This window comes from Azolla caroliniana, unplaced genomic scaffold, assembly GCF_043228905.1.
Source record: "Azolla caroliniana isolate FFs.n. ecotype wild unplaced genomic scaffold, voAzoCaro1.0.p SCAF_10, whole genome shotgun sequence".
NCBI classification, from domain to species: Eukaryota; Viridiplantae; Streptophyta; class Polypodiopsida; order Salviniales; family Salviniaceae; genus Azolla; species Azolla caroliniana.
In genome coordinates, this window is record NW_028230445.1 from 3,902,714 (window position 1) to 3,930,040 (window position 27,327).

The 27,327-nt window shown below is 41.0% G+C and overlaps 1 protein-coding gene across 2 annotated transcripts; it reads right to left on the minus strand.

Moving 5' to 3' along the window:
- Positions 1-2,488: 2,488 nt before the first annotated feature.
- On the minus strand, positions 2,489-14,822 carry URE (urease). Of its 2 annotated transcripts, XM_087325248.1 has the most exons (18): positions 14,633-14,822; positions 13,597-13,667; positions 10,979-11,024; positions 10,785-10,890; positions 10,346-10,488; positions 8,161-8,271; positions 7,800-7,954; positions 7,298-7,676; positions 7,113-7,221; positions 6,115-6,254; positions 5,118-5,255; positions 4,591-4,682; positions 4,376-4,505; positions 4,103-4,261; positions 3,830-4,000; positions 3,254-3,388; positions 3,085-3,156; positions 2,489-2,967 (listed from the first exon to the last, which is right to left on the minus strand). In XM_087325248.1, the coding sequence occupies exons 1-18, from the start codon at positions 14,756-14,758 to the stop codon at positions 2,746-2,748; spliced, it is 2,505 nt and encodes an 834-aa protein (XP_087181374.1). In that variant the 5' UTR covers positions 14,759-14,822; the 3' UTR covers positions 2,489-2,745. The 2 variants fall into 2 exon arrangements, with proteins under 2 accessions (XP_087181374.1, XP_087181375.1); XM_087325249.1 differs by lacking the exon at positions 14,633-14,822 and having other exon boundaries at positions 10,979-11,081; positions 13,597-13,638.
- Between the last annotated feature and the right edge of the window lie 12,505 nt (positions 14,823-27,327).

Below are 27,327 nucleotides of genomic sequence, written 5' to 3' on the forward strand. Positions count from 1 at the left end.
GATAAGTCATTAATGAACGTAATAAAATATAACATGGTAACACATGCATAGTTACCTAACTGTAACTAATTTATAAGGAAGAGAGCCTTTTCATATACACTTTTATGTACATTACCAATGTAAGAAGATGAGAATGAGAACTTTTATACTTATAAATTATTGAAAAATAAGATGACCTATAAACACATGATAAAGATTACATCCTATGATCAATTTCATCAACCACGCTAGCAAAAACCTTGTTATGTAACTACCATGCAAATGTTGGAACAATTTTAGAAAACTTTAAAAGTATCGGGAGACACTCGACTTTAAGTGGATATGCATTGCGATCAGTGTGCAAGCATTACTTATACATTTTAATGTGAATTTTATATATATACACGCTCATATTATTCCATCGATTAGGTTTTCTTTTAGTATGATTGTTGACTGTTCCTATTCTCAAAGTCGAAAGTTCTCGTGAAGAGCATGTTTGACGCAAAGGACATGAATGGCAATTTAACAAATGTTCTGTATAAAATAATAATTTGATTTACAATTTTACTCTACAAACAATGTGCATGAAAAGGTGTGACCAACAACTTGATCCACACGTAGAACCTAATAAGCAAGTATAACCAATCAAACATGCCAGGAAAGATCAAACTACCATAAAATTCAATCACAATGCTATTCATGATGCATGGAATTCCTCAATTCTTTGATGAGCATTTAAAGCCACTTCGATTAAATGGTCAACAAAGATATTTAAAAAGACATTTTAGTTTTCGTAGGGTATATATTGTCAAGGTGACCAACTTACACGAGATGAATCAATTTTGTTAAATTGTAGGTAGCCTGACTTCCTTTCTTGATACTATCGGTTCCACATTAAAAATAATCAACATAAAAAGAAATAATCTATGTTAAAGAATCCACAAATTTTTGTTTAGTGTCTCCACTATAAGTGTGCTACGTTCATTGTGTCTATTACTAATATATTGATGCATCGTCAATCAATGTATATCATAAGTGTGTTGGTGTACATGTGATCACGCATATTTCGGGTTTATAAAGCGTTTGAGATATAAATGTGAATGCTAATGAATATAATAAGACCCGAGGTAAGTGTGAATGCTCCATTTGGTATGCCACCTAGTAAAAGTATATCATCATCCAAAATAGATATATTTGCAAGAGAAAGGCTAATCTTGCAAAGAACCAAAGTAGTTTATACCAAGGATTGTGTAGATAAGACTTATGTTAAGCAACATGAGGTATAACAATACAACAATTAATCAACATTAATACGTGGAAAAGAGTTGGTTTATTTGCTACATTCTATGTGTACTTATATGGAAGCCTAAATCATTTTGTCATTAGGGTATACTGAGTGGGATATCATAAAGTATCCATTCCATTCAATATATATTCCCACATTTTTATAGAAGGGTGGACTTTTATGTGTGTTATTAAATGATTGTATTCACATTCAAAAGATGAGTGGTTAAGCTTGACATCTCAACAAAAGTCACGCCCATTGTGGGGAGTTAGTCATATTGCTCATAAAACTCCTAGCTCATAATATGACAATGGATCAAGCTTGTTTGATCAACATGAAACTCCTAGCTCATAATATGATCATGGATTAAGCTTGTTTGATCAACTTTTGTTGGTAGTGTTGTGAACCTTGTCTTGCATTGGATATTTGCGCGAGCCCAATACAAGTTGATATTTTTGTACATTTTTGTGAGCCCTCCTTAGAGTGAGGCCTCAACCATTTTTGTGTTGATCACGGCCAATCCATTTTGGAAAACCCTCATTGAATCAATTCCCTATCCATATCAATGAGCCCCCTTTGAACCAATGCCTCGTTCATTTCAATGAGCCTATTCTAGTAGTAATGTTCACAGTCTTGATTATTTACATGAGCCCAATATGAGCTTAGGCTTTGTCTAACTTTTGATTATCTTATCGATGCTTTGTTTCATTTTCACAAACCTTTCCTAGTTTTGTCTACCTTCAAGAGACATGCTAGGATCTTATTCTCTAACATGATTGTACTTGTGAACCTATAAAGAAAATTACCAATACTCTTGATAGACATGGAATTCCATCACGACTAACCAAAGAAGCCTTGCTTGCGTACTCGACACCATGATCTACTCACATCATCATCATAGATAAGGGAGGGTGAGACAAATTTGGGTATCATACTTGTACCAATTAAGATGACGGTCACATGATTGCACAAAGCAAGGTTTGAACTCACAACCTTTTCATTTCAAGACCTGAAAAAGTGTCAAGTGAGCTAGCGGTGCATAAAGTGCATCCACAACATGAATGTCACATAATTGTGTTTAGCATTATGTGTCCAAGGTTTTCTACAAACATTTATTCTAAAGTGTTTACATAATTGTAGTCTAGTGGAAATAACGTAGTTGACGTAATGGAACTCTGGAAGTTTTGATATTAATAGTGGAAACATCGAAGGTCATGCATGCACTCAATCACAACTGCATTACAATATTTCAATGTTCAGTATCCTCACACAACATCAAAGCTTGTGTTTGTGATACCTTTAGTTATTGGTATTTTCCTAGCGACTCATAGCTCAGAACTTCATTCACTTGCTTCTCACCATCACAAGGTAATATTTGTGGATGATAATCCACTCATTTATTCACATTTTAGGCTTCACAATAATGTTCAATTAAATTAGACAGGAACATTCGTCCATGAATGATAGCATTGGGATCATGATCAAAACAGAAGATAATTTTGTGATAAAGGTAGAGTATGAGCAGGGGAACATCTTAACTCCACACCATCGGCTGTGACAATATATCTCTCGGGATCAACACAAATGACTGGAGTAGCTGAATTCAATTTCATATCCTTCTTTGTTAATTTTCGAACATTTTCAACACTAGCAACAATCTTATTCAATCCATACTTTTTTGCAATGCCAGATTGATGGGCAATCTGTAAAAACAAATAAGAAAACGGCACTGCATTAATGTGCCCATCTAAATGAACATGGTAATAGTGGCAGATGATTAAGCCCTAGTCAATTCACATAAACATGTTAGAGGCACTCACCTTGCTAACAAACGCAATGGAGTGTGAACTACTAGCCTTCCCCAAACCACCAAACATTGGCTTCATTCCGGACTAAAGAAAAAAGCATTCAACTAGCTATCACATATAAACTCCAAAGGATCATGCATGTTTTTTTAAACAAGAAAACGTTGGCACGAAAATGCATTACCGGCTGGGGTGTTGGTATACTAGCATTAGCATCTCCCATTTGTGCCCATGCTATGCTACCACCTTTGATAACCATTTGTGGCTTCACACCAAAGAAGCCAGGATGCCATAGTACAAGATCTGCCATTTTTCCAACCTAGAAAGAAAGAATGGTATATTAATATCTCTTAAGAGGCCAAAATGGACTTTAACACAAAAAACAAGAGTATATCTTTACAATGTTTTCTGGTCTTTGAGAACAAGTAATAAATATAGCAAAACATGGGGTACTGAAGAATTTTCGGATATCCTGAATTTAATCTGAAACTTCGGTCTTTGAAATATCTCCAACATGGGTCTCTCCAAGATGGAGATATCTTTAAGGTGAAGGAAACACTTTTGGTGGGTGATGATGGCCTTTATTGGTCGGTGACAAGGGTGACAAGGTTGTGGTTCAATGGTTGGAGCTTACATGAATGGCCCATTGCTCGAGAGGGACAAACATGTCCATCTTATATTCACTATACATGCAATATGCCCTTTCTAAAACATGTGTACTTAAAACACTTTACATAAAACAAATGGCGAGTGATCTCACCTCAACCGACCCTAGCATGTGTGCAAAACCATGAGTGATGGCAGGATTTATTGTATACTTTGCGATATAGCGTCTGATTCGCAAATTATCATTGTCAACATCGTCAGCATCATGAAGTTGTCCTCGTTGAACTTTCATTTTATGGGCAGTTTGCCATGTTCGAGTTATAACCTGCTCAGTGAAACGAATGATTTTTTTAATCTATTGAACCTGATAATCTTTAGTTTGAATAGCTATGATAGAAAGTTTAATGTTAACGCTGATAAAATCCACCTCTCCAATTCGCCCCATGGCCTGAGAATCAGATGACATCATGCTGATTGCTCCCATATCATGCAATATATCTTCAGCTGCTATGGTTTCACCACGGATACGAGATTCAGCAAATGCCACGTCTTCGGGGATATTTTTATCCAGATGATGACAGACCATCTAACATAGTAAATAAATAATCATTTACATTAATGGTTGTGAAAACCAATATTAATGACTTTCAGTTAAAAATTAGATGTTATTTCCACTTTAACTGCAAAGAGGATTGTTTACCAACATGTCAAGGTGTTCATCAACAGTGTTTATAGTATAAGGTCTTGTAGGATTTGTTGATGATGGTAGCACATTTGATATTCCACAAACTTTGATAATGTCAGGAGCATGCCCTCCCCCAGCTCCTTCACTGATTCGATGGATGGAAAGCATCACAGTTACAGTAGTTATTTCCATTATACATTATTTACCTTCTTTATCAAATAAATGATGACCTGTGGTATGTGTGGATAGTACGATTCCCAAATGCTTCTATTGTATGCTCCACACAACTTGACTCATTCAATGTGTCTGTGTGGATGTTTACCTACAAATCAAAGTAGACTTAAAAACTGGCGAGGAGAAATTCCATCCATGTGTTTGGTTTTTAGAAAAGGATATTTGATTTGTGAGAAAAAGAAAGAAAGAAAGAAAGATTTATGAGAGATATATTAATATCATGATTCATGAGTTGGACCAATGCAACTGGAATTCTACAACTCAAAAGATTGCGATCAAGAAAATATCAGAGTCCCCTGCCATCATATTCTTTATGGAAAAAACCAAAACCTAACTAAGCTTTCAAATATTAACTAGGATATAAGCTATGTAGTAGTGAATTGTGCTCCTACAGAGGGGTATTATGGTAATTTTTCAAAATTCAAGGATATTCAGGTAGATACCCAGCAAATTAGGAGCATTTCGATGTTTCTCACCACTAATCACTGCAACATTTTCTTGTATTAAATTGAATTATCCATACCTGCACGTCATACATATCTGCAACATCTAAGCATTTTCTTATAGCAGCAGGTGTAGTTCCCCAGTCTTCATGAAGCTTTAGGCCAACTGCTCCTGCTTTTATAATATCTTCTAAACCTTTGGAATCTGATGAGTTTCCCTAAAATCCACCACACAAATTCCAATGATTTTGGGATACATGTGAGATAAAAACAGTGTTCCATTATTGTAAAAGATTATATATAGCATCATATGTTATAAAGAGTGAGTCTAACCTACAATGTTACTGTAAATGATTAATAATATCTATCTAACATTACATGTAAAACCATAACATGTGACTAGCAGCATGCTAGACATCGATCTAGTGGGATTTTGATCCAGGCACTGATGCAGCACAGAGACCATCATATGACATTGCAATACCATGCATATAAATTTTTTGGCAGAAGCCACCGAATGAGGAAGTTGATATGAGACCTAGAGAGGTCACTGAATATACTGGACACTTTCTTTAGTAACAACATGGAATGATTAACGAACAGGAGTATCTATGTATTTATCACTTGGACGTGTTCAATACTCGAGATATAATTCAAGATTCCATAGATAGAGAGCAATATGTAACATTCTGGGCTATAAATAGGTAACATGCTTTATTTGTACATGAATAGTATGACTATTGGTAGAAAGAATGAAAGAAAGAGAGGTCCTATCAATAGCCCAAAAACAACAAGCCCAAACAAGATAACCATGGATCCATAGACATAACCAACCCTAGATGCCCAACCTCTAAATCTTCATTTTGATGTTGATAGTCCAATTAGTACTGACCCGTTTTCTTCACGTATTTTGTCTCAATTCCTAAATGAGTACTTGAAACAGTTACTTCAACGTTAAGACTGTAGTTGATTAATTCAAAATGTTTAAATTACACATAAAACTTGAAATTTTGATGTTTGAAATCATTTAGGAAGAACTTTATGCTAAAAGGCAGGACAAGATGCAAAAAAAACCACCTTTCCAGTAAAACCAATGTTGACAGGCATATCATCTGTGGCCCTGAGCATCATTTCAATGTGGGCAGGAGCTGGTGTGCAAGTAGTGGCACATGTTCCATGTGCTGGCCCTGTACCACCACCTATTAATGTAGTTATACCTGTTGAAGTATCAAAATACTGATATTAATACCAAAGATGTGGCAAATAAGTATTGCATCACATGTTTTACATCAAGTGTTAGTTGCTCAACTAGGATGTATCTCCTATTATATAATTAGCACATTTTTCATAATATGGCTGGGATTACAAATGTTATGGAAAAGTCTGAAAATTCTCTTGAAGCATTTCGGCAATAATCTTTCAGGTATACAGTGTCATATGCACAACTATCACACAGCTTTATGTCATCTCTTTTTCATTTCTTTATACAGAAGACAGGCCGGCCTTTTTTACCTTTTTATGGATTTTTGTTAAGCCTCTATGCTGACTGGTATTCAGACTGTATTCTTCGATAAGTCATTTTGTAACAGAATTTCTTTTACTCAGAGAAATTGAGAGATTGTTAGCAGTTGACGATTCCTGACAGTTGTATAATGGCCCTTGGTCACAGACATAGGGCAATGTTATTCATATTCTCTGTAGGAATTTAGATAGAAGAGATATGGCCATCAAAGGTCATAGGTACCCCTATATATTGTTTAGGTTTGGCTCTCTTTTTGACGTTTGGAAAATAGAAAAGATCAACGATTCCATTCTGGATGTTAGAACAAAACTCTTATTGTAAAATACCATGTCTGCAAAATAATCAAGCCATTTATACATCATAAAAAGATGCACTGATAGGATGTCCTATTGTCACTGTCCAGTAATATCATTCCCTACAGACGAACTTAAGAATAAATTACAATAGCAAATCCATAGTACAAAATTTTCATATACTTTATGGAATGGGCCTTCAGAGTGATGACATGGATTGCATAGAAATGAAATGCTGAAAATATAACTGAGAAATTTACCACTTGCAATCGCCTCTTCAACCAATTGCGGACAGATAAAATGGACATGTGCATCGATTCCTCCTGCAGTTAAAATGAGTCCCTCACCAGCAATGGCTTCAGTATTGACCTGTTATAGAAATCTTTTGCATATGCATCAATAACTCTTATATTATGTGAAGTACATCTTTTTACAGAATTCTCACCCCAATAATCATTCCAGGTGTCACGCAGTCCATTATATCTGGATTTCCAGCCTTTCCAATGGCACTTATAATGTGGCCCTTAATTCCAATATCAGCCTTGTATATAGATGTGTAGTCAATTACAATTGCATTTGTTATAACAGTATCAAGCACTTCATCAGCATTATATCCACTTGCTTGGCCCATGCCATCACGCAATACTTTCCCTCCCCCAAATTTGCATTCTTCACCATAGATATTGTCATCCTTTTCGATTTCTGCATACAGATCTGTGTCACCAAGACGTATCTTATCTCCAGTGGTAGGGCCAAAAATATTTGCATACTCTTCACGCGAGACCTTACAAGTAACATGAGCATCTTCTTCTGTAATACCATATCTGTAGAAATGATGATATTACATAACAAAAAGGAAAATAAAATGACAATTCAGACATTAAAAAGAAATTGCATAAGCCAAGTATACCATACGAATATTTACAATATAGACAGAATAAGCATACCTTGCATTCTCTTCAGCAACATGCAAAACGTTTTCTGCTTTTAGTTTATCAGGTAGGCCTGATAGCTCAGTTATGCCTCTTGCAATATTATTTCCACCTTTAATAATCTTTTTCCCACCAATTTCTACGAGTGTCACTGTCTTCGTCTCACCTGGCTAAAAACAAAGTTAGAACACAAGGTCTGCACAAATAAAATCAAGCATTATAGGAATACAAAATGAACATAAGACATTTAACAAAAATATAAGTAGCATTCAAGCTAATCTTCAGGAAATAGCAAAAATATATTTCAAAAATGGAAACAAGGTTATACTTTAATTTGGATTAAAAATTCTATTTGCTAAGGGAAGCAAGAAGATACCTCAAAACGAACAGCAGTACCCGACAGGATATTCAAGCGCATGCCAAAGGCCTTCACTCTATCAAACACAAGATAGGGATTTGTTTCAATGAAATGATAATGACTTCCAACCTGCAAAGAAGAAACAACAATATGATAAGTCTATCCTCCAACAAGTGTAAAAAGAGGCGCTCCAGAGTTGATCCAATTTAATAATATTTGTTTGGACTCTTTCTTTCCAGTCTGGTCATGTCTAACTATGAGTAATCAAGCTATATTGCAAGGGATACTGTATTTGTATTCTTGCAATTCAGCAAATCAACAACGATTATATTCCAACTCTGCCAACTGTTTTGATAACATAAATTACCAATACTAAGTACTGTTGTGATTGGAGCTCTCAAATCTGTTGGATATGTATAATTGATCAGAATAGTGTCTCGGTCACTATCAGGACTGCTCTCAGCTCTGTTCAGGTTGTATCATGGGGGACCAATGTGTTTCTCTTTATCATGCAATCAATAATCAATACTAAAGGCCTCTCCATATCTGTCCACTTTTGTGCCCTATGAAGGGTCTGTCTCAAAGTGTTCCACCCCATAGAAGAGATTCAGTGTTGCATGGTGTTCTTGGAACAGTATGTGTGCGCATTGTCTGTTAAGGGCCTCAAGGGCTACATATACACTAGATATCTTATCTGAAGTCACCTTCCATAGGGAAGAACCGTGGCCCTGTGAACATGGCTCTTCCTCAGGAATGCTCCTGAACTACCCAATTTTTCTATGTAATCAGACACCTCATCTATATTAAAAAAAAGAGGGTGTCAGAGCATATGCTTGTTTCACTCCAATCGTGCCAATCACTACCTCCAACAACCCATTAGAGGCACATACTTGTCCTGACATTAGTTCATATATTGGATAGCATATTTGGTGGAACCCTGGGGGCCTCTTGTCACTTCAGAACCAAGCATATGGTACAGTGAGAACCTTCTGGAAATACACAAAACAGCCGATTCGCCAGAAAGAAAGAAGGATATACAAACATTTATCAAAGGTTATCTATGAGACTAAGGCATTTCACTATAGATAATAAATACTAGATAGTTCAACACATTTGAAGCTAAAAACTATAATTTCCCCTCAGAATGTCTCTTAATGGATGTGCTAGAGCGACGGGGTTGAAATAACGTGGCATATGCCTTCTATGACAAGCAATGATGAGTTGATCTTTCCAAGATAGTGAGCTTGTGGTTCAGACCCCTGCTGTCGTGGCTATTTTGAAACGATTGGTTGGTTCATAGAGGTTGTGGTTGGTGATGACGATCCTGAGACAAGTATTATTACCAAGATGACCTACAAACAATACTGATCCCTAAGAGGGGATCATCTACACATATTACTGGAGAGAAACTCTACAATAGCCATTCTTTAAAATAAGCTTTTATGATAGCTTGATAGACTATGCTAACATTCTCCTTGTGAAAAGAAAAGCTCAAAGCTGCTAAAATTGAAACTAAATGTACCACTCCGATGAATGAATGGTTATCCTAGAGATAAATGAAAGACTACTCTGGCGATATACATTTAAGGATTATCAGCAATGTGTGAATCATGATAAGAGATACAAGACACAAGACACCGGGTAGGGGGATAGTCATCCAGAAGCATTCCACATAGCTTCATGGGCAACATCCTACAGATATGAGCTTCTCCTCATCCAAGGGGAGTGGGAGTTGTTCCTGGAAAGGTGATGATCTGTATTTGTTGTCCATTTCCTCACAGGGCATTGACCAAGTGACTGTCGAATATATCCTCTCAAGCCCATAACATCTATATGCTTAGATGCAACAATTGTACAAGACACAAGACACCGGGTAGGGGGATAGTCATCCAGAAGCATTCCACATAGCTTCATGGGCAACATCCTACAGAAATGAGTTTCTCCTCATCCAAGGGGAGTGGGAGTTGTTCCTGGAAAGGTGATGATCTGTATTTGTTGTCCATTTCCTCACAGAGCATTGAGCAAGTGACTGTCGGATATATCCTCTCAAGTCCATAACATTTATATACTTAGATGCAACAATTGTTTATCTACTTACAAGCTTATAAATACATACCAATTGCAAAAGGATGAAAATTTAATTTTAAGGTAACAATGAATGTGGTTCTGAAATTAACAAAATCATGGCTTTCTTAATGAATACCTGGATTGGACGGTCTGCCTGATTTGTTACAGTGAGCATGATAGCATTCTTCTTTGGATTAAGTAGAATCTCCCCTTGTTTCACAATAAACCTACCTGGTGCATTTTCTTCTGGAAGATGAGAGAATTTCTCTAGATTTGGAACTGGAAACATAAAAGTTGATATCCAATAAATTAGCTTTTCTCAGATGAGAATCAACTGGAATGTGATAGCCTTGATTAATAAGGTATTCCAAGTACAGGATAAAATGAGCTTATACATAATATTCAGAATGTCATGTTTTATATAAATTAATCATTAATATGTAATCTCAAAACAAATTCATGAGTTCTTATCTCTCTTCATAACCATGCTACCTTTACTGAAAATGCTCCAGTGATAACTGAAGTTCTGAATTCATATATTTTCTACAGGATGAAAAGCAAGTGGAGAGATTTACTTGGTAAAAATGAGCCATGAAGTGCCAAGGAAAGGTCTCCATCTTCTCTTGCAATTGGACAATGGATTGTTACAAGTTTTGTGCCATCTGCAAAAGTGCCTTCAACCTGCAACAAAAAACATTCATTGTGACTAAGCAAAAGCATTCTCACGGCCACAAAGCCAGTATAAAAGCATCTCAAAGAGTAAACTGACCTGAACTGTTTCAATAAGATGAATTACGGCAGGTAGGACTTGGCGTCTGCAAAAGCTCACCTTTAGAGGATAAAATATATCATCTAAATTTTGCATTCAACACCTGAATGTAGGATGCAACTATCAAACTCTCAAGTTACAAAAAGAACTTAGAGAATAGAAAACCTGTAGTTACCTGATACAAATTCATCTCTTCCATCTCTATTCTTTTTATCTCTAATCTTGCCAAAAATTAGAATAAACTTCTGGAAGCTTTGCTGACATGGAATAAGAAGTGATTTCGGATCTTGTATGTTGTGAAAAGAACATATAATAACAAGAAACTAATCCATTCTGGATACAAAAGACTGATTCTGGATATTGGCAGAAGTCAATCATGCACTATAACTTATTGACAATATCATGCTCAGATGTACAAGGCCAAAAGAAGTATGTTACTATGCAGTCCAGCAGAAGTCATCAACATAAAATAAGTTTTACAAATATCATTGACAGTGTTTTAAAGTTTTGATGAGAAGAAAATCTAGAGTGAAGTGCACTAAGACGGTTTCTTTAATACCTATACTTAAATGGCAACCAAATGAAGATAAAAACAGATTGATAGGGAAATGGCCATGCTGCAATTGGTTTAAGAGATACATGCTATACACCTAAGGGAAGAGGTGCAACTCCATGAAAGATATACACGTTAGTAAATCTTTGTATAATACACAAGTCCCAAACTGTATAATTCTCTCTTTCATAGAACAAGAATTCTATCTCAGAGGATAGGCATATTATGCAGAGGTACTATGCCTCAGAACACTTTCATGATGAATGCAGAGAGATAAGAACCTGAATGCAGAAAGTTTGGTCTCACAACGCACAGCCAGACATGCATTGTCCTTCATCACAGTCTTCTGCAAAAGAGAGTGTTCCAAGCTCAATTTAAGAGAGATCTAACATTTTTGATAAGCGCAGATTCCAGGGAGGCATGTGACTTGTGAGGAAAACCTCTCCATCTCCACCTGTTACCTCTTAGATATGTGGTGGGAGTGTACAACTACTTTGTTTCATGTAAGAGTGCAGCCACCTTTACTAGATCCAAAAGTGCCCTGCCTTCCACTTCTACTTTCTTAGGGGATGGTAAAGAGGCTATAAACAGGTTTTGTGCGATCAAGATACATAAATATTTTTTCAGCGTCTACAGAGAGGCCAATATTGATCCATGGAACCTGAGTACATAAATTTTCTTGAGGTGTGTCTCCTTCCTAAGAAGGGATATTCATACTCTTTAGAACTACTGTCTGAGGGCTTTCTTGAGAATTGGGAGTGCTCAAGTCAGGGGACCATGCATTGACCACAAGGTATTGCACTATCATGACCTAGTTGCAGGCATCCATATTTGAGCATGAGTAGAGAAGATGGATGTACCTTAAGAGTCGAGGGACTGGCAGGGATTACCAGGAGATTCTCCACTTCAATCATATCCGAAACTAAGGACTGTTATTGAGGAGGTTTGAGCACATAGCCGATGGATTTAGTGTGTCTCAGAGGATTTCCACAAAGCTTCTAACAGAATCTCTAGCATAAGATTGATTAGCAGGTTACAGGATTCCTTGGGAACTCCAGGAAATCAAATGGGGGATCATGGAACTCTACCAGAAAATAATAGGCAGGGTACAGACTTCAGAGGGACTTTTAGAGCCAGTTCATTTCATTATTGGAGTGAAACACAGGGATCCCCCCCTCTCTTTATAGTCTTTGGGCCCTGCGGATAAGAATTCTAGCAGTATTGTGAGCAGGGAAAGAGGTGTCAATTGGTGAATACTTGGACACCTATTCGGATATATGCATATGATAGTTTACTTATAGCAGGCTCTCTAGAGGACTTAAAAAGACATGTGGACACTCTACATTATTCTGCAAGAATAGTAGACTCTCAATGAATCTTGAACAAAATACTACATCTCAGTGGATAAGGAGATCAGCGTATGATATTAAGGAGAGGGTATATTATGAAGAGTATTAAATATGCTGCTTCACAATTAATTATGAGATTCGAGGACATTTTCACTCTCAAGAACCAGGATTTATGGAGGCCTTTGGACAATTCTCAGGTCATGGACTTCTACGATTTCATTATTTTTCCCTCCTTGCAAACCTACTAAATGTACTAAATGTATTTTATTTTATGTATAATAATATATGTCATAATTCAAAGAGCAATGCTTTGACAGAAAATAAATCTTGACAAAAATAAAAAAATAAAAAAGGTTCAATTTTTATTACAGATCCACAGATTTAGAGAGTGTCTCTCATATTTAGACATAAAACCTGATTCAAAGTCCCTTTTTAAAATCCTTCGTATTAATCTTAAGTATTAATCATCACTAGCCTTGTCATATACTATCATTCAGTTCCTACAATGTCGTGTCATTCAGCTGATTGTCAGCTTACTGTCAGTGTATTTGTAAGTCGAAAATGAGATTATCAATATATCCCAAGTAAAGAAACGGCCACTTTCTGAAGACATAGTTGCACTAGATATAATAGAAATACTATATGTGGTCGGAAAAGAAACCATGATAAAATCTCACTTTAACATAGACATTAAGTAGGATATCAATACTCCTCACCTTCCAAGAAATTGCCGGCCCAGATCCATAAGTTCCGCAACATTCATTCCTTCTCTTATAAACTCCAAGACCTTTCATTCCACACACAAAATAAAATATTATAAAATTAAGAAACTACACAATTCCACTAGGAAGAGCACAATTCACCATCATTTCATTAATTGTAAAACATAACAGAAGCATTGTGGATCCATTTCATACCAAGGTATAAGTGAACATTCACGAATTCAACAAACACTATCAAGGCATTGAGCCGAAAATTTTCTTTATGTTAGGTACATAGAATCATCTCACGTTATCACACAGCATCATGAAATAAAGAGACACAAAAGAAACGTGTTCTCTAAAATCACATGGTAGATATTAAGTTCATTCAGCATATGAATGAACTATTCATACTAGTCTTTTGTAACAGTTTGCTCTATCCATTTAAAAGAAATCATGGATCACTCTGTTCTTCCAAACTTGAGCAATGTACATATACTTGCATGTTTACCTTTTATAGTCTATCCACATTAAAATATATCATGCATCACTATAATTGATCATCTAAAGGTTCCACCATTGTTCTTTTAAGCCCAAGACATTCATGTTATCAATCATCTGTAGTTTAGCTATTTATTTGTCAGTTCAACATCCGAAGCTTTATTTTATTGGTGACTAGTGTCGTTTTATCCATTTACTGTGCCATGTAAATGATATAATATGTTAGAATAGATTCCAAATATATCCTCTGAGACTGGTTTTTGAGATTTTGTAAACAATTTTATGTATTATAAACAATGTGATCAACCCCCCCCCCTCTCAACTCTAGATATTTTCTCATAAATGATCTAAGATTTTTATAAGATTTAACAAAATGATTGGCAAATACCCCAAAGCTTCTATGGATATTAAGAATGAATTCTAATTACATGAAAATTAACAAGACGTGCATTTGTTTTACGACTAGTTAATCCGTCGAGAACTCCTCACAAAAAACCAAAAACAAAAAAAGCAAACGAGAGTAAGTTTTACGTATATATTTTTAACTTACTTGGGATGCAATGAGGGCAACAGACTCGGTGTAATTGAGGCGGAGGCCTCGAGCGAGTCTCTTCTGGGCAAGGAAACCTGCCTGATGCAGGCCAAGCTTTTCCCTTTCTCTAGGTAAAAGCTTCATCTCTGCGGTCGATCGACACAAACACAGAGACAGAGACAAAGAGACAGAGAGAAGAAGAAACAGAGTGATTAGAAATGGAAGGAAGAACAGAGTGTTTTGATATATGTTTGTATTAAGTATTATTTGTGTTCTCTTTTTTTTTGCTCTCCTTTTCTTTTCCTATTATTATTACATGATAGATAGATCATAGTCTATAGATATTATTATTTCATGTTTTTTGACATATTGCCTTCCGGACTCGAACCTAGAACCTTCACATATATGGCGATAGAGCGAATCCAACATCACCCTTGCTTGTCCGATTCCCCCCCCCCCCCGATATAACACGAAACAAAAGATCATATGAACTATGTACATATGTTGTGTATCAAATGCATTGCAATGCATGTCAAGCGCTTAACATCCTATCTTGTGCATTCATTACATTGACTGAAATCGGCCAAAAGAACACACACTATGTTGTCCGATGGCCACACAAATGCCTCCAAACCACTCCTTACCACGTAATTGAGTACATATTGAAAGATTAATCGCTTTCTAGCATTTCGATGACAATTGCATCTGGCTTGCATGTTCTGATCTTATCTGGTATGTATTACATGAGCTTCTTATGATTGAGTTGACTGGTTGGTTCTTCTTTCTTGAACTTCAAGATTAGTCCACAGTTATGTCTTATTACATAAAGCAACATCCAACCTCATCGTTGAAAAGGTAATGCTTTGAGTTGTGTGCATTATATGCAACGACTTTGCTATATGTATTAAAAAAATAGTTAGCCATTGTTGTAAAAGGTAGTTGTAGTTTTATTTAAATAAAAATAATATGATGTTTTACTCGTAACGATTAGATGCCCACATATGGTTCATCACACAAAAATAATATTATGTTTACTTCACTGATTCTTCTCGTTTCTACCCTCTATCACATATATTTGTTTATAATCCATCAGTACATGCACATATAAGAGGATGTCCATCACATCACATTTTACACTTTTTTATGCCTTGTTCCCATTATATTCACTAAAATCTTCGAGAATGACATACATTTTGTTGCTGCTAAAATGCGTCTCCTTTCCTTTGATCAATCAATTCACTACTAAGGGTATTGATTAATTAACATAATTTATTTTGTCATGCATATCTTAATTTATGTTACTTAATTAGTTGTATATTGATTGATTAATGTTGATTACATACTTATAACGATTGGATGTAGACATACATATTAATATTCATTAATTGATTTCTTAATATGATTGAGAATAATAAAATCAAATGGGTCATGGGTCCTCGGATACGATCCCTCTTCCAACTAGACATTTCATGGAACTTCCCCATGCCCATGTAATTTGTACCAAATTGTACAATCCCTTCACCCATCTAAGATCTTGATTCCATGTACCACTAGAGTCATAACCTTATATACTTCTTCACAAAAAGTAGACAATCCATCCAAGTGTGGGGTTACAACCTTGCATACTTCTTACCAAAAAGTAGACAATCCATCCAAATGAGTGCCAACTTTATATTCTAATATGATGACTATGATGTGGCAACAAATCTTGATGGGTAAGATGGGGTGCTTTTACATTAACCCCACACTAATCTCAAGGATGGGAATAGAAAAAGCTAAGAGAAGAAGATGCATTACAAGTTTTATCAAGAGATCAATCTACATATGGCATGTTCGGAATTACTATTTCCATCAACACTACTTTATTCTCTTTGATAGATTGTTATAAATTCCTTTAGAATTTCAAGTTCGTACTTCCAGACTCCAATTTCGTTGAGCCTCAATCTCTCAAAATGGAGCATTTGAATGCTTGAATATGAATCCAAGAGCATGGAGCACAACATATGTTTTGGCTTTGTACATTGTGAAAGTCCTCGACTCTCATGTAAAAGTTTGGCACACAATCAACTAATGCCAGTTGGGGTTCAATCAACACAAATCCATGAAACAAAGAGAGATGGCGAGCAAATGGGCAACGCCTTCTCCGCTAGGTTCCAAATATAAGTAGGCATACAATGGCTAAGTATGCAACATTCACTTAAGGTCTTCGGTACATTATAGACATGACTCCTTCCAAGTGCAATATTCTTATTTAATTGATGGTCGTGGTCCCAATCCTTTTTATTCAAGATCAATATCTTAAGGTCAATCCACTTGCCCACTTGAGCACTTTTTCATATGTCTAATAAAATGTTAGTTTAAATTTTTTATTTGTGGAGAAAGTGGTCTTTGACAATGTACTATCCATCATGTATGCTAAAGCATCATTGATCTCCATTAAAAGTATATTTCTTACTCAAAAGGTTCTAGTATTTGATATTTATTAATGTAGTAGATGAGCTTCCCCAAGGTTCCAAGCTCAAAAGTATCTTTCCTACCCAAAAGGTTGTCGTATTTGATATTTATTAATGTAGTAAATGAGCATCCCCAAGGTTCCATGCTCACGTGGAGAGGACATCATTTCCTCTTTGGCATAATAAACACATGTAAACCAAAATTGTAACGGACTTGCATAAATAGGAATCCAACTATATTAGATGTTACAACAAACATATTAATTTCATTTGACTAAGTTGGTTGTTAAACTATAGGTGTTATTGACGTTTGTATTTTCAAAGCTTTGTCACATGTGTCATGGTAATGGTGTGTGAGTTGTTGCATGTAATTGTGTTCATCTTTACCAATAACATAATTGCATGTCAGTCTTAATGGAAAGTTCCCAAACTCATGGGCATGTAGCCTCAAGAAAAGAAGACATTTTGCATCAATCAATGGTAATATCATCATCCTCGACGATGTTAACACTACAACCAAACATATTCAAAAGGTTTCTAGGTTATTTGATCCTCCTTGCATTTTGCAAGTCATTATTGTTAGCATTTCAAGAGATGGAACCATTGTTTTGAGTGATGCAAAAGTCATTCAAGAAAATGTACATGAATTTTGGAATACATGGGGTGACAAAGCTTCTGTAGATCGTGGTTTTAGCGTGGCTACAACTTCACTCCATATCTCCTAGAATAACGTCGCCTAGTGCACGGTTTGATTGGAGAAGACCCACCTACAATGTTGTTTCCAGAGAGTCAATAGTGTTATTGGGCTGATAAATTCTAGCGCGATTTGAGCTTTAACATGTTGTATGGGGAACATGATATATGAAATAATTAACCATCTCCACCATTTTGTACTCTTTGTTGGACCTTCTACAATGCTTCCCCATGACAACCCCTTGATCCAATTACTTTACTGGATTCATCTCGGATACATGGATTTCCATAGAATCGTTGATTGAGCCAAGCAAGTTCTATCATGATATAGCATGGTATGGCTTCAAAAGGATTTAAACCCATAACCTTGTGTCACATGGGTTGAAGCCTTACCATTAAGCTATACATTGTAATACAAAGAATATTATTTCCATTTATAACACATTCACGTTCACAAGTGGAAGGATCGCGCATAAATAGAAGGATAAGGATTATTTCGTTTGATTTTAGTACTTTTTCAATGATATTACAAAACACATCGATACCATTATCATACATTCTCAAATATACAATGAAAATGGTTGAAAATCCACCATTTTCGTGATTTTAAAATAAATAAATAAAGAGCAATTTCATAAAGTTTAGGGTTTAATTTATATCACAAACTTTACAACCAATGTTTTTCTATAAGAAACGATATTCATTGGAATCAAAAGAATTCAAAACACATGCTTTTATATTACTCGATTTGTTACAAGCTGACGGTAGTTACACTTAATAGCCAAAAATACATTCATGATCATTCCTTTACGGAGAATCACCACTATAACTAATATACAATGAGGATTCCTCCTCGGATGTACCAATCAATGTGTTAGAGACATGAACTAATGTAAGCATAAAATAAGGATAAAAGATAGATCTAGATAGAAAGGAGAGAGAGAAAGAATTTAGCCACGTGTATAGAATACTACGGTAAATTCTCACCACGGTGTCGCGTTGTTACGCGCGTGCGTGGAGAAAGGCGGGACCACGGGGGTCTTGGACCAGGGAGTGACGGAGCGTAGGAAGTCGTGCTTCTCCGTTTCCGGGGGATCCCAAAAGAACACCGGAAGCGACCGAAGGGAGAGAGAGAGAAAGAGAGGGAGTGCGCACTTAACACCGACTCACGCACACACACACACACACATGCCGACACGACTCACGCCCTTATGTACAGGAAACGCAGAAAAGGGGAAGCACTCGACACCAACAGAGACGTGAATATACAGACAGGCACAAATGTATATATATACACAGAAGAATACATTCTCGGCTTCGAGCCGGACCAAGGTAGGTTACAATAGTCGTCAGCTGCCAAGCCGCCGGTCGGGGAGCTCACGGGCTCGTCGCGCCGAGCGGGGTCTTGCGCAGGAGATGAGCTGAAGCAATCCCTAAGCGAACACGAAGGGGGGAGAAGAAGAAGCAGAAAAATCTCTAAACCTAACGGTATACCCTCTAATGCAAAATGGGCAACCCTTTCGCAAAGGGCGTTCCCTTCCTTTTATAGAATAAGGAAAGGGATGCGTTACAATGTGGGACAAATCCCGACTTACATGGGATCGTCTGTCCTGACTTGACTACTCTTCAGCGCCATAAAGGTGCCCTCGATATTCACACTAAATGTACATGGGTGCGTACACACGCTGCACCCCGCCGATGTAGCCAATGTTCCTGGTTTCCGCCTCTGGCCGAAATTCTTCACGACATCCGCCCCCCACCTAACCGCACATCCACCGGTATGTGCCAAGTCCGGTTGAAGGGTGAGAGATTTCGACCGGTGAAAAACCGGTCTTCCGTGATCCGCATCCCGACTCGCTGCCGGTTTGACCCGTCGGCTTCGATTCTCCCTTCGCGCTTACCTCCCCATAGCTCGTTCGTCCCGTCGATGGGTCCTCTACCGCGATCTCCGTAGTACGCGTCCTTCCGCTGGCCCTTGTTCGGCCGTATGAACGCCCCGCTCCCGTCGTATGCCCGATGTCCTCCGCTTGAGGCATGCCCGTAGTGGCCCGCTTGGCCTCCATTGATCATTCGCGTCGTCCTGATTGCCGTCCCATGTCGTTTCGCGTTGCCCTCGTCCTCTCGCCGCCACCTTCCTTCTCCATGGTCTTACATCGCCGCGTCGGCTCGAACCGCCATGGTCTCCGGAACGGTGTGGAGGATCCCCTTTCCGGCCTTCTTCGCGCTACCTCCAAACCGCACAACCTATCTCCGCGCTCGCCTTTCCGCTCCGGCACCTCCGTGTGCCGCATACCCTCGTCCGTTGTTTGGCACTACCTGTGTTGCACTCTTTGTCGGCCCCCTTTCCGGCCATATCGTGCATCGCCGCTTACCCGCATACCGGTGTCCTTTGCATCCAAGGAACACCCCGTAGTAGCCCGCTTGGCCCTTCCTGTCTTCGTGCTGCCGCGATAGGTCCTGAGTCTTCCGCTTGCCGTCGTCCCCTCGCCCCCACTATCTTGTCATCCCGACTTGCCGTGTCAGTCTTCACTACTTCGACGGAGCTACCGAGATCTACGAAGCGAGTGTGGAGGATCCTCCTCCGGCCTCTCTTGCCATCCCCTGACTCCGACCCTGTGCAGTCCACTAGGCACTTGTCACCTCATTCCCGGCACCTCCCTTGTGCCGTCTTCCGCTTCCTTCGTTCGGCACCGCCCGTGCCGAACACTGTCCCGCAGTCACGCTTTGATCCGGCCCGCGATGGCCACTTGCGAGACTCTTATTCCGTCCCAGGCGTGCCTTTCCGGCCTGACACACCTCCCTGTGTTTGCCCCTACCAGCTCCTTCCGAAACCTCGTGTCGTCGGGTCCTGTTCCCTGCCGCCACCGTCCTTCTCCCTCGGTCTTACGTTGCCACATTGGCCGAACAGCCGGGGTCTCCGGATCTGTGTGAGGGTCCCATAGGACCGGACTCCGTTTCTATGCCTGCCGTAATTCAGGTGTCTTTTGTTTGAGTCCCTCCCAGACTCTCCTCGTGTCTTCCGCGTAGTCGGGTCCGGTTTCCCGCCGCCACCAACCTTCTCTCTCGGTCTCACGTTGCCACGTTGGCCGAACTGCCGGAGTCTCTGGTTAAGTGTGGGGATCCCGTAGGACCGGACTCTGTTCCGCCCTTGCCTTTCTCACCTCGCTGCCACCGTCAGTATCTTGGTCTTACGTCGACCGCGTTGCCGACCGCCGAAGTCTCTAGAACCGGTGTGAAGGATCCTCCGTAGACCGCCGATCCGTAGCCCCTTTGCCTTCGTCACCTCGTCGCCACCGTCAGTATCTTGGTCTTACGTCGACCGCATTGCCGACCACCGAAGTCTCTAGAACCGGTGTGAAGGATCCTCCATAGACCGCCGATTTGTCTTCCCGACCCTGTCTCGGGTCGTCCTTCTCCGCATGCCGAGAGGGCGTTTTGTTCCGCACCCTCTCCCGTGGTACTAACGTACTGTGTCCTCGGCCTCTTCGTAGGCCAGCTCTCTTCCTCCCTCCTGGAATGGTCATCCGGGAGTCCGCTCCGCCCGGTTCTCGCTCGGGTTCGTTCGTCTTTCTCCGGATTACCGAGTCCCGTTCTCCTGTCGCCACCGATCTCTCTTATAGGACTCACGTCGGCACTCGGGCCGGCGGCCGAATCGATGTAAGGAATCCCATAGGACCGGCTTTCATTCCCTTTCCAAATCTCGACCTTCGTCCGGTCGGTCTTTCTCCCCATGTAAAAGAGGGCGGCTTGTCCCGCACCCCTTTCCGTATCGGCACTTTCATGCCGAATCCGGCCCCGATCGAACGATCCACGACCGGATTCTGCTCCATCCGAATCGGAATGCAGATCTCCTCGTGCCACGTCTGTCCTCGGCCTCCTCGCAGGCCGTTTCCCATCCGACTTCGCTGGCATCGTGCTAGGACTCCTCGGTACCGCCATCCATCTCCTCGGTCTTACATGGGCATACGGGCCCGAATGCCGAGTCCTCCGGAATTGGGTCCGTGGGCTTTCGTCCGCTCCTTCTCCGTATCGTCTCGCCGATGATTCTTGGCCTTCCGCCGCCTTCCTCCGCTTGGGACTCACGTGGGCACTCGGGCCCGACTGCCATCGTCTCGGGAGCAAGTGTGGGAAGACACAAAGAATCGCCCGTCCGTTTTACGCCCTTGTCAGTAGCCACCGACTCTTCGTGGTCGGCGGTCGTCTTCTTACCGATCGCGCAAGCCCCGTCTGGGCTTGCTTCTCCAATGACCGGGATCTCGGGCTGACACGCCCGAAACCGCTGGTCCCAACGTTCCGGTTCCGCGATCTGTATCTCGGCCTCGTCCTTGGCCGTTCTATCTCCGCAAGTCGAGAGGGCATTTCGTTCCGCACCCTCTCCCGTGGTACCGTCGTACCGATCTTCCGCCGTCGCGTGGCGCAAGTCCGTCTTCTCAGTCTTGGCTTGCGGCCTCCGTCTTTCCTCTTCCTCGAGCATCGCCTCGAGAGCTGCGTATGCCTCCGCAATCCTGGCCCCAACGCCGACCCTTGCCGACTCTCTTTGCCGTTCGGTCTCTTCCCGCTGTGATGGCACGCCGTTGCGTGCCTTCCTCTTAGCCTTCTCGGTTCGCTCTTTGTCTAGCCGTTGGCACACCCTTCCGACCTTCGACCAGTCCTCCGTAAGCCCATTCGCTCCGTCATCGTCTTCAAGCTCAATCCCGATGGCCTCCCGTTCCGTTCGGTCGATCGACCTGACGAACAATAGGACCTTGTCCGCCCCCACCAAACCTTGTTCCCGCTCTAGGAGCCGAGCAAGCTGTCGTTCGAACTCTCGGAACGCCTTCGTCGCGCCCCGGTGGGTCTTTGCCGATGCTACCCACTGGTCGAAGTCATGCCGTCCCCGGCTCTTCCGCCGTCCTCCGTATGCCTTCAGGAGCGCCTCTTCGAAGGCCTCCCACGAACTATGAGCCTCACGGAGTTCCTTTACTTCCGAATGCATCCGGACAGCTACGACCCGACAGAAGAACTCCAGCCTCAACGCCTTGTCTACGCCACGCTCCTCCATTCCCGCGTTGAAGGCTTCCAAGTAAGATGGGACTTTGTCCCTGTTGAAACGGCCGACTCTTTTGACCACTCGCTCAACCGCCTGTTGCGCTGCTTCTCGCCTCCTCACCACTCGTGCCGACTCCAACACCACTTCGGCGACCATCTCCGCAAGGTCGTCGTCTTCTGACTCCATCCTCCCTTGCCGCCTTTCACGTCGGGTTCACCAAAATATGTCGCGTTGTTACGCGCGTGCGTGGAGAAAGGCGGGACCACGGGGGTCTTGGACCAGGGAGTGACGGAGCGTAGGAAGTCGTGCTTCTCCGTTTCCGGGGGATCCCAGAAGAACACCGGAAGCGACCGAAGGGAGAGAGAGAGAAAGAGAGGGAGCGCGCGCTTAACACCGACTCACGCACACACACGCACATACACACACATGCCGACACGACTCACGCCCTTATGTACAGGAAATGCAGAAAAGGGGAAGCACCCGACACCAACAGAGACGCGAATATACAGACAGACGCAAATGTATATATATACACAGAAGAATACATTCTCGGCTTCGAGCCGGACCAAGGTAAGTTACAATAGTCGTCAGCTGCCAAGCCGCCGGTCGGGGAGCTCACGGGCTCGTCGTGCCGAGCGGGGTCTTGCGCAGGAGATGAGCTGAAGCAATCCCTAAGCGAACACGAAGGGGGGAGAAGAAGAAGCAGAAAAATCTCTAAACCTAACGGTATACCCTCTAATGCATTATGGGCAACCCTTTCGCAAAGGGCGTTCCCTTCCTTTTATAGATTAAGGAAAGGGATGCGTTACAATGTGGGACAAATCCCGACTTACATGGGATCGTCTGTCCTGACTTGACTACTCTTCGGCGCCATAAAGGTGCCCTCGATATTCACACTAAATGTACATGGGTGCGTACACACGCTGCACCCCGCCGATGTAGCCAATGTTCCCGGTTTCCGCCTCTGGCCGAAATTCTTCACAACAACGGGATATTATATAGTCATGCCCATAACACAATGCATTATCTTCATCATAAACCAAATGGTGTGACTCTAGATTATATGTAGCAGATCTCGTTTGCCTTCGACTTGAGCCACCTTGTAGACTTGATAATTTTTCTTTTATTATATCTATTGTTGACTTCCTTAAACATCCAGCTTTTGTAAGCGTGAAGTCGTACACGATGATATCCACATTAGAGATATCAAGGGTCGAGGTGTTACGAATATTTCGCTTCCTCTTCCTACCTCCCCTTGTCGTGACTCGTTGGGCATTCAATCATCTCCAATGTATACTTACCCATAAAAGCATTTTCATTTCTAGAATGCACTTTGATAGACTTGATTGTGTTTTCTATTTCATGCATTAGCACTTCTAGAATTTTACCAATCCAAAATTGGTGGCCATGTGAGTTCTCATCAGTAGGTGTTGCAATCAACATCCCCGCCACGAGCTCTTGCAAATTGCCTTGCCATCTAGCTTCAACTGCTTTGGTCATCCTTGGTCCCACATAAACGTCTCTTTGTTGTGGATGGACCAAAGTGTCATTAATTCCATTAGTTGGTTGCTCCGGAGTTTTATTTACACGATCATGTTGTAGCGACCATGTGAATGGCGTTTCCAAAGTCCAATTATCACCAGATACACAATTGTCAATAATTCCTTTTTTATCACTAAAAAATACATCCCACCATGACGTGTCTTGTTGTGCGGCATATTTCTTTGTCGTGTCGTGGTGTGGCGTGTGCAGTGTGAGAAAAAGCGAAGTTCCACACACATCTCATGAAATAATAAATAAATAAATAAATACTAATAATAATAAATAGGTTATAGTAGCTTAGTGGTTAAGGCTTATCCCTTTTTCCTTCATCTTTTCCTTCTAGGGTTAGGGTTTGAGAGCTTCTTCTTTCTACTTTTCTTCTTTTCTCCTCAACATACTAGAGGAGTTAGGATTTTAGGGTTTGCGTGTTTTGCCTCTATTATACTTCTTACTCGAGATATTTTAGGGCTTTGATTCCTTATACATCAACTTCTTCAGCATCTTGGTGGTAGTCAACTCGGTAGACGGTGGCCTATGGGAGGTTGTAGTGGCACGAGAGCTACTCCGAATCGAGGCAACATAGTCGTCGGAAGTAGTCAGACTCGGAGCCCACTAGACTCGCCTTCGCGGTTTATTTTAGCCCCTTTGGTTGATTTATAACCGATTATTGTAATAACCACCGAAATCGTGGTGTCAAGCCTAACAATTGTAAAAAATAAAAACAAAAACCCTAATTTATATCAAAACTTATGTATATTTCCCCATGTCTTTGACTTAATCTCCCAATTCCTCACTACTTTTGTCTCCTCGGTCCAAGGCACCGACGGTCCCATTCGAGTGACACACGCAAGCGAAACTTTACGACATCGACACTTCTTGGTCCACACAATCGGCTCATCCCTGTTTTCGACTGTTGGCTGTCTCCGAGCAGTCAGCTCCTCCCACTGGAGGGACATATTCCTAACAAACTCCCCCTTCACTCCTGTGGGGAGGAGTACGTTATTCCCGTCCTCTGTCGACAGACTCCGAGTCAGTCCATCGGTAGGTTCTTTGTCAGCATGTCGGATCCATTGTCGTCAGTATGGATCTTCATGAGGGTAAACTCTCCTTCTTCGACTTTCTCCCACAACCAGTGATACCTTTTCTGTATGTGCTTCGTCCGGGAGTGGTATGCAACATTCTTGGCTAGGTGTGTGGCACTCTGGCTATCACAATGAAGCAAGAAATCCCTTTGCTTCATCGCCAATTCACTGAGAAAGTTTCTCATCCAAATTAGCTCCTTGCCAGCCTCAATCGCTGCCATGTACTATGCCTCTGTGGTCGACAAGGCCACAGACTTTTGCAGTTGTGACTGCCACGACACTGGTCCCCCTGCATAGGTCATCACGTGCCCTGACGTGGATCGACTTGAGTCTACATCCCCTGACATGTCCAAGTCGGTAAACCCTTCGAGCATGGGTTTTCCAACACCATACTTAAGACACGCACCCGAGGTGCCTTTCAAGTACCTGAGTATCCATATCACCGCTGCCTAGTGTTCTCGTCCTGCATTACTCATGTATCGGCTTACTATTCCCACCACAAAAGCTATGTCTAGTCTTGTGCAAACCATAGCATACATTAGACTACTAACGACTGAGGCATATGGTACTTTCCTCATCTCAACCTTTTCTTTCTCCCCTCTCGGGCATTGCTTTGCATTTAAGTTGCAGTTAGTCGATAACATAGAGACGACCAACTTTGCTTCCAACATGTTGAATCTTACGAGGATCTTAGTCACGTATTTCTCTTGTGACAACCACAACACTTTCTTAGGGACAAGACCAGACAACAAAAGCTATCTTGAACTATGTGCATCCCTAAGATCTGTTTCGTCGGTCCAAGATCTTTCATGGCAAACGATTTGCCTAGAGCGTTCTTCAAGCTTCCGATCTTTCTTGTATCTTGGCCGACTATCAACATGTCATCTACATATAATAAGAGAATCAAGAAGTCACCTTCATCGTACCTTTTGACGAACACATAGTGATCCGCCTGTGTTTTCTAGAACCCATGTTCCACCATGAAGGATTTAAACTTCTTGTACCACCGATGTGGAGCTTGTTTCAGACCATACAAGCTTTTCTTCAGTCGACACACCATGTTCTCTTTCCCTTTCTCCTCAAAGCCTTTGGACTACTGCATGTAGATTTCTTCATCTAGCTCCCCATGCAAGAATGCCATCTTCACCTCCAACTATTCGATCTCCAGATGCATATTGGCAGATATGCTCAGAACAATTCTAATGGATGTCATCTTCAGAACAGTTCTAATGGAGCGAATATTTCGTCAAAGTCGACGCCCTTTTTCTGTTGGAAACCCTTCACCACAATGCGGGCTTTATACCTAGGTGCACTGTCGACTTCTCCAGTCTTCACGTTGTAGACCCATTTATTCCTGAGTGCTCTCTTACCTTTTGGTAGTTCTACTATGTCATAGGTGTAGTTCTCATGCAGGGAGTTCACCTCATCCTGCATTGCGCTCAACCATTTTTCTCTGTGCTTGTCGGCATTGGCTTCTTCATAGCACTCAGGTTCACCTTCATCAGTCAAGAGGATGTATTGACTGACATACGTCATCGGTGCTCTCCTTTCTTTGAGTGGGTATCTCCTTCCACTCATTGTTGGCCCTTGTTTGGATGTCTCTGCCAACTCTTCTCTCGGTTCATTCATGTCAATCGGTTGTCGGATGTCCACTGACTCCGATTCGTATTCATTGATCAACTTTAACAGCTCTGCCGACTCAAACTCATAGTTGGTCAGTCTCTCTGAGTCGACCGACTCGGATTCGGCTGTGCTGAATGGCTGTCTCTGAACAACCGATTGTGTTAGTTCACTTGGCCTTAAGTTGGTGGTAGTGGGAGTCGATTCCGACTTCTGTTGCTTCCAGTCCTCAATCGTCTTGTCTTCCAAGAAGACTACGTCCTGACTTCTCACCACCTTTTTGTCGACTAGGTC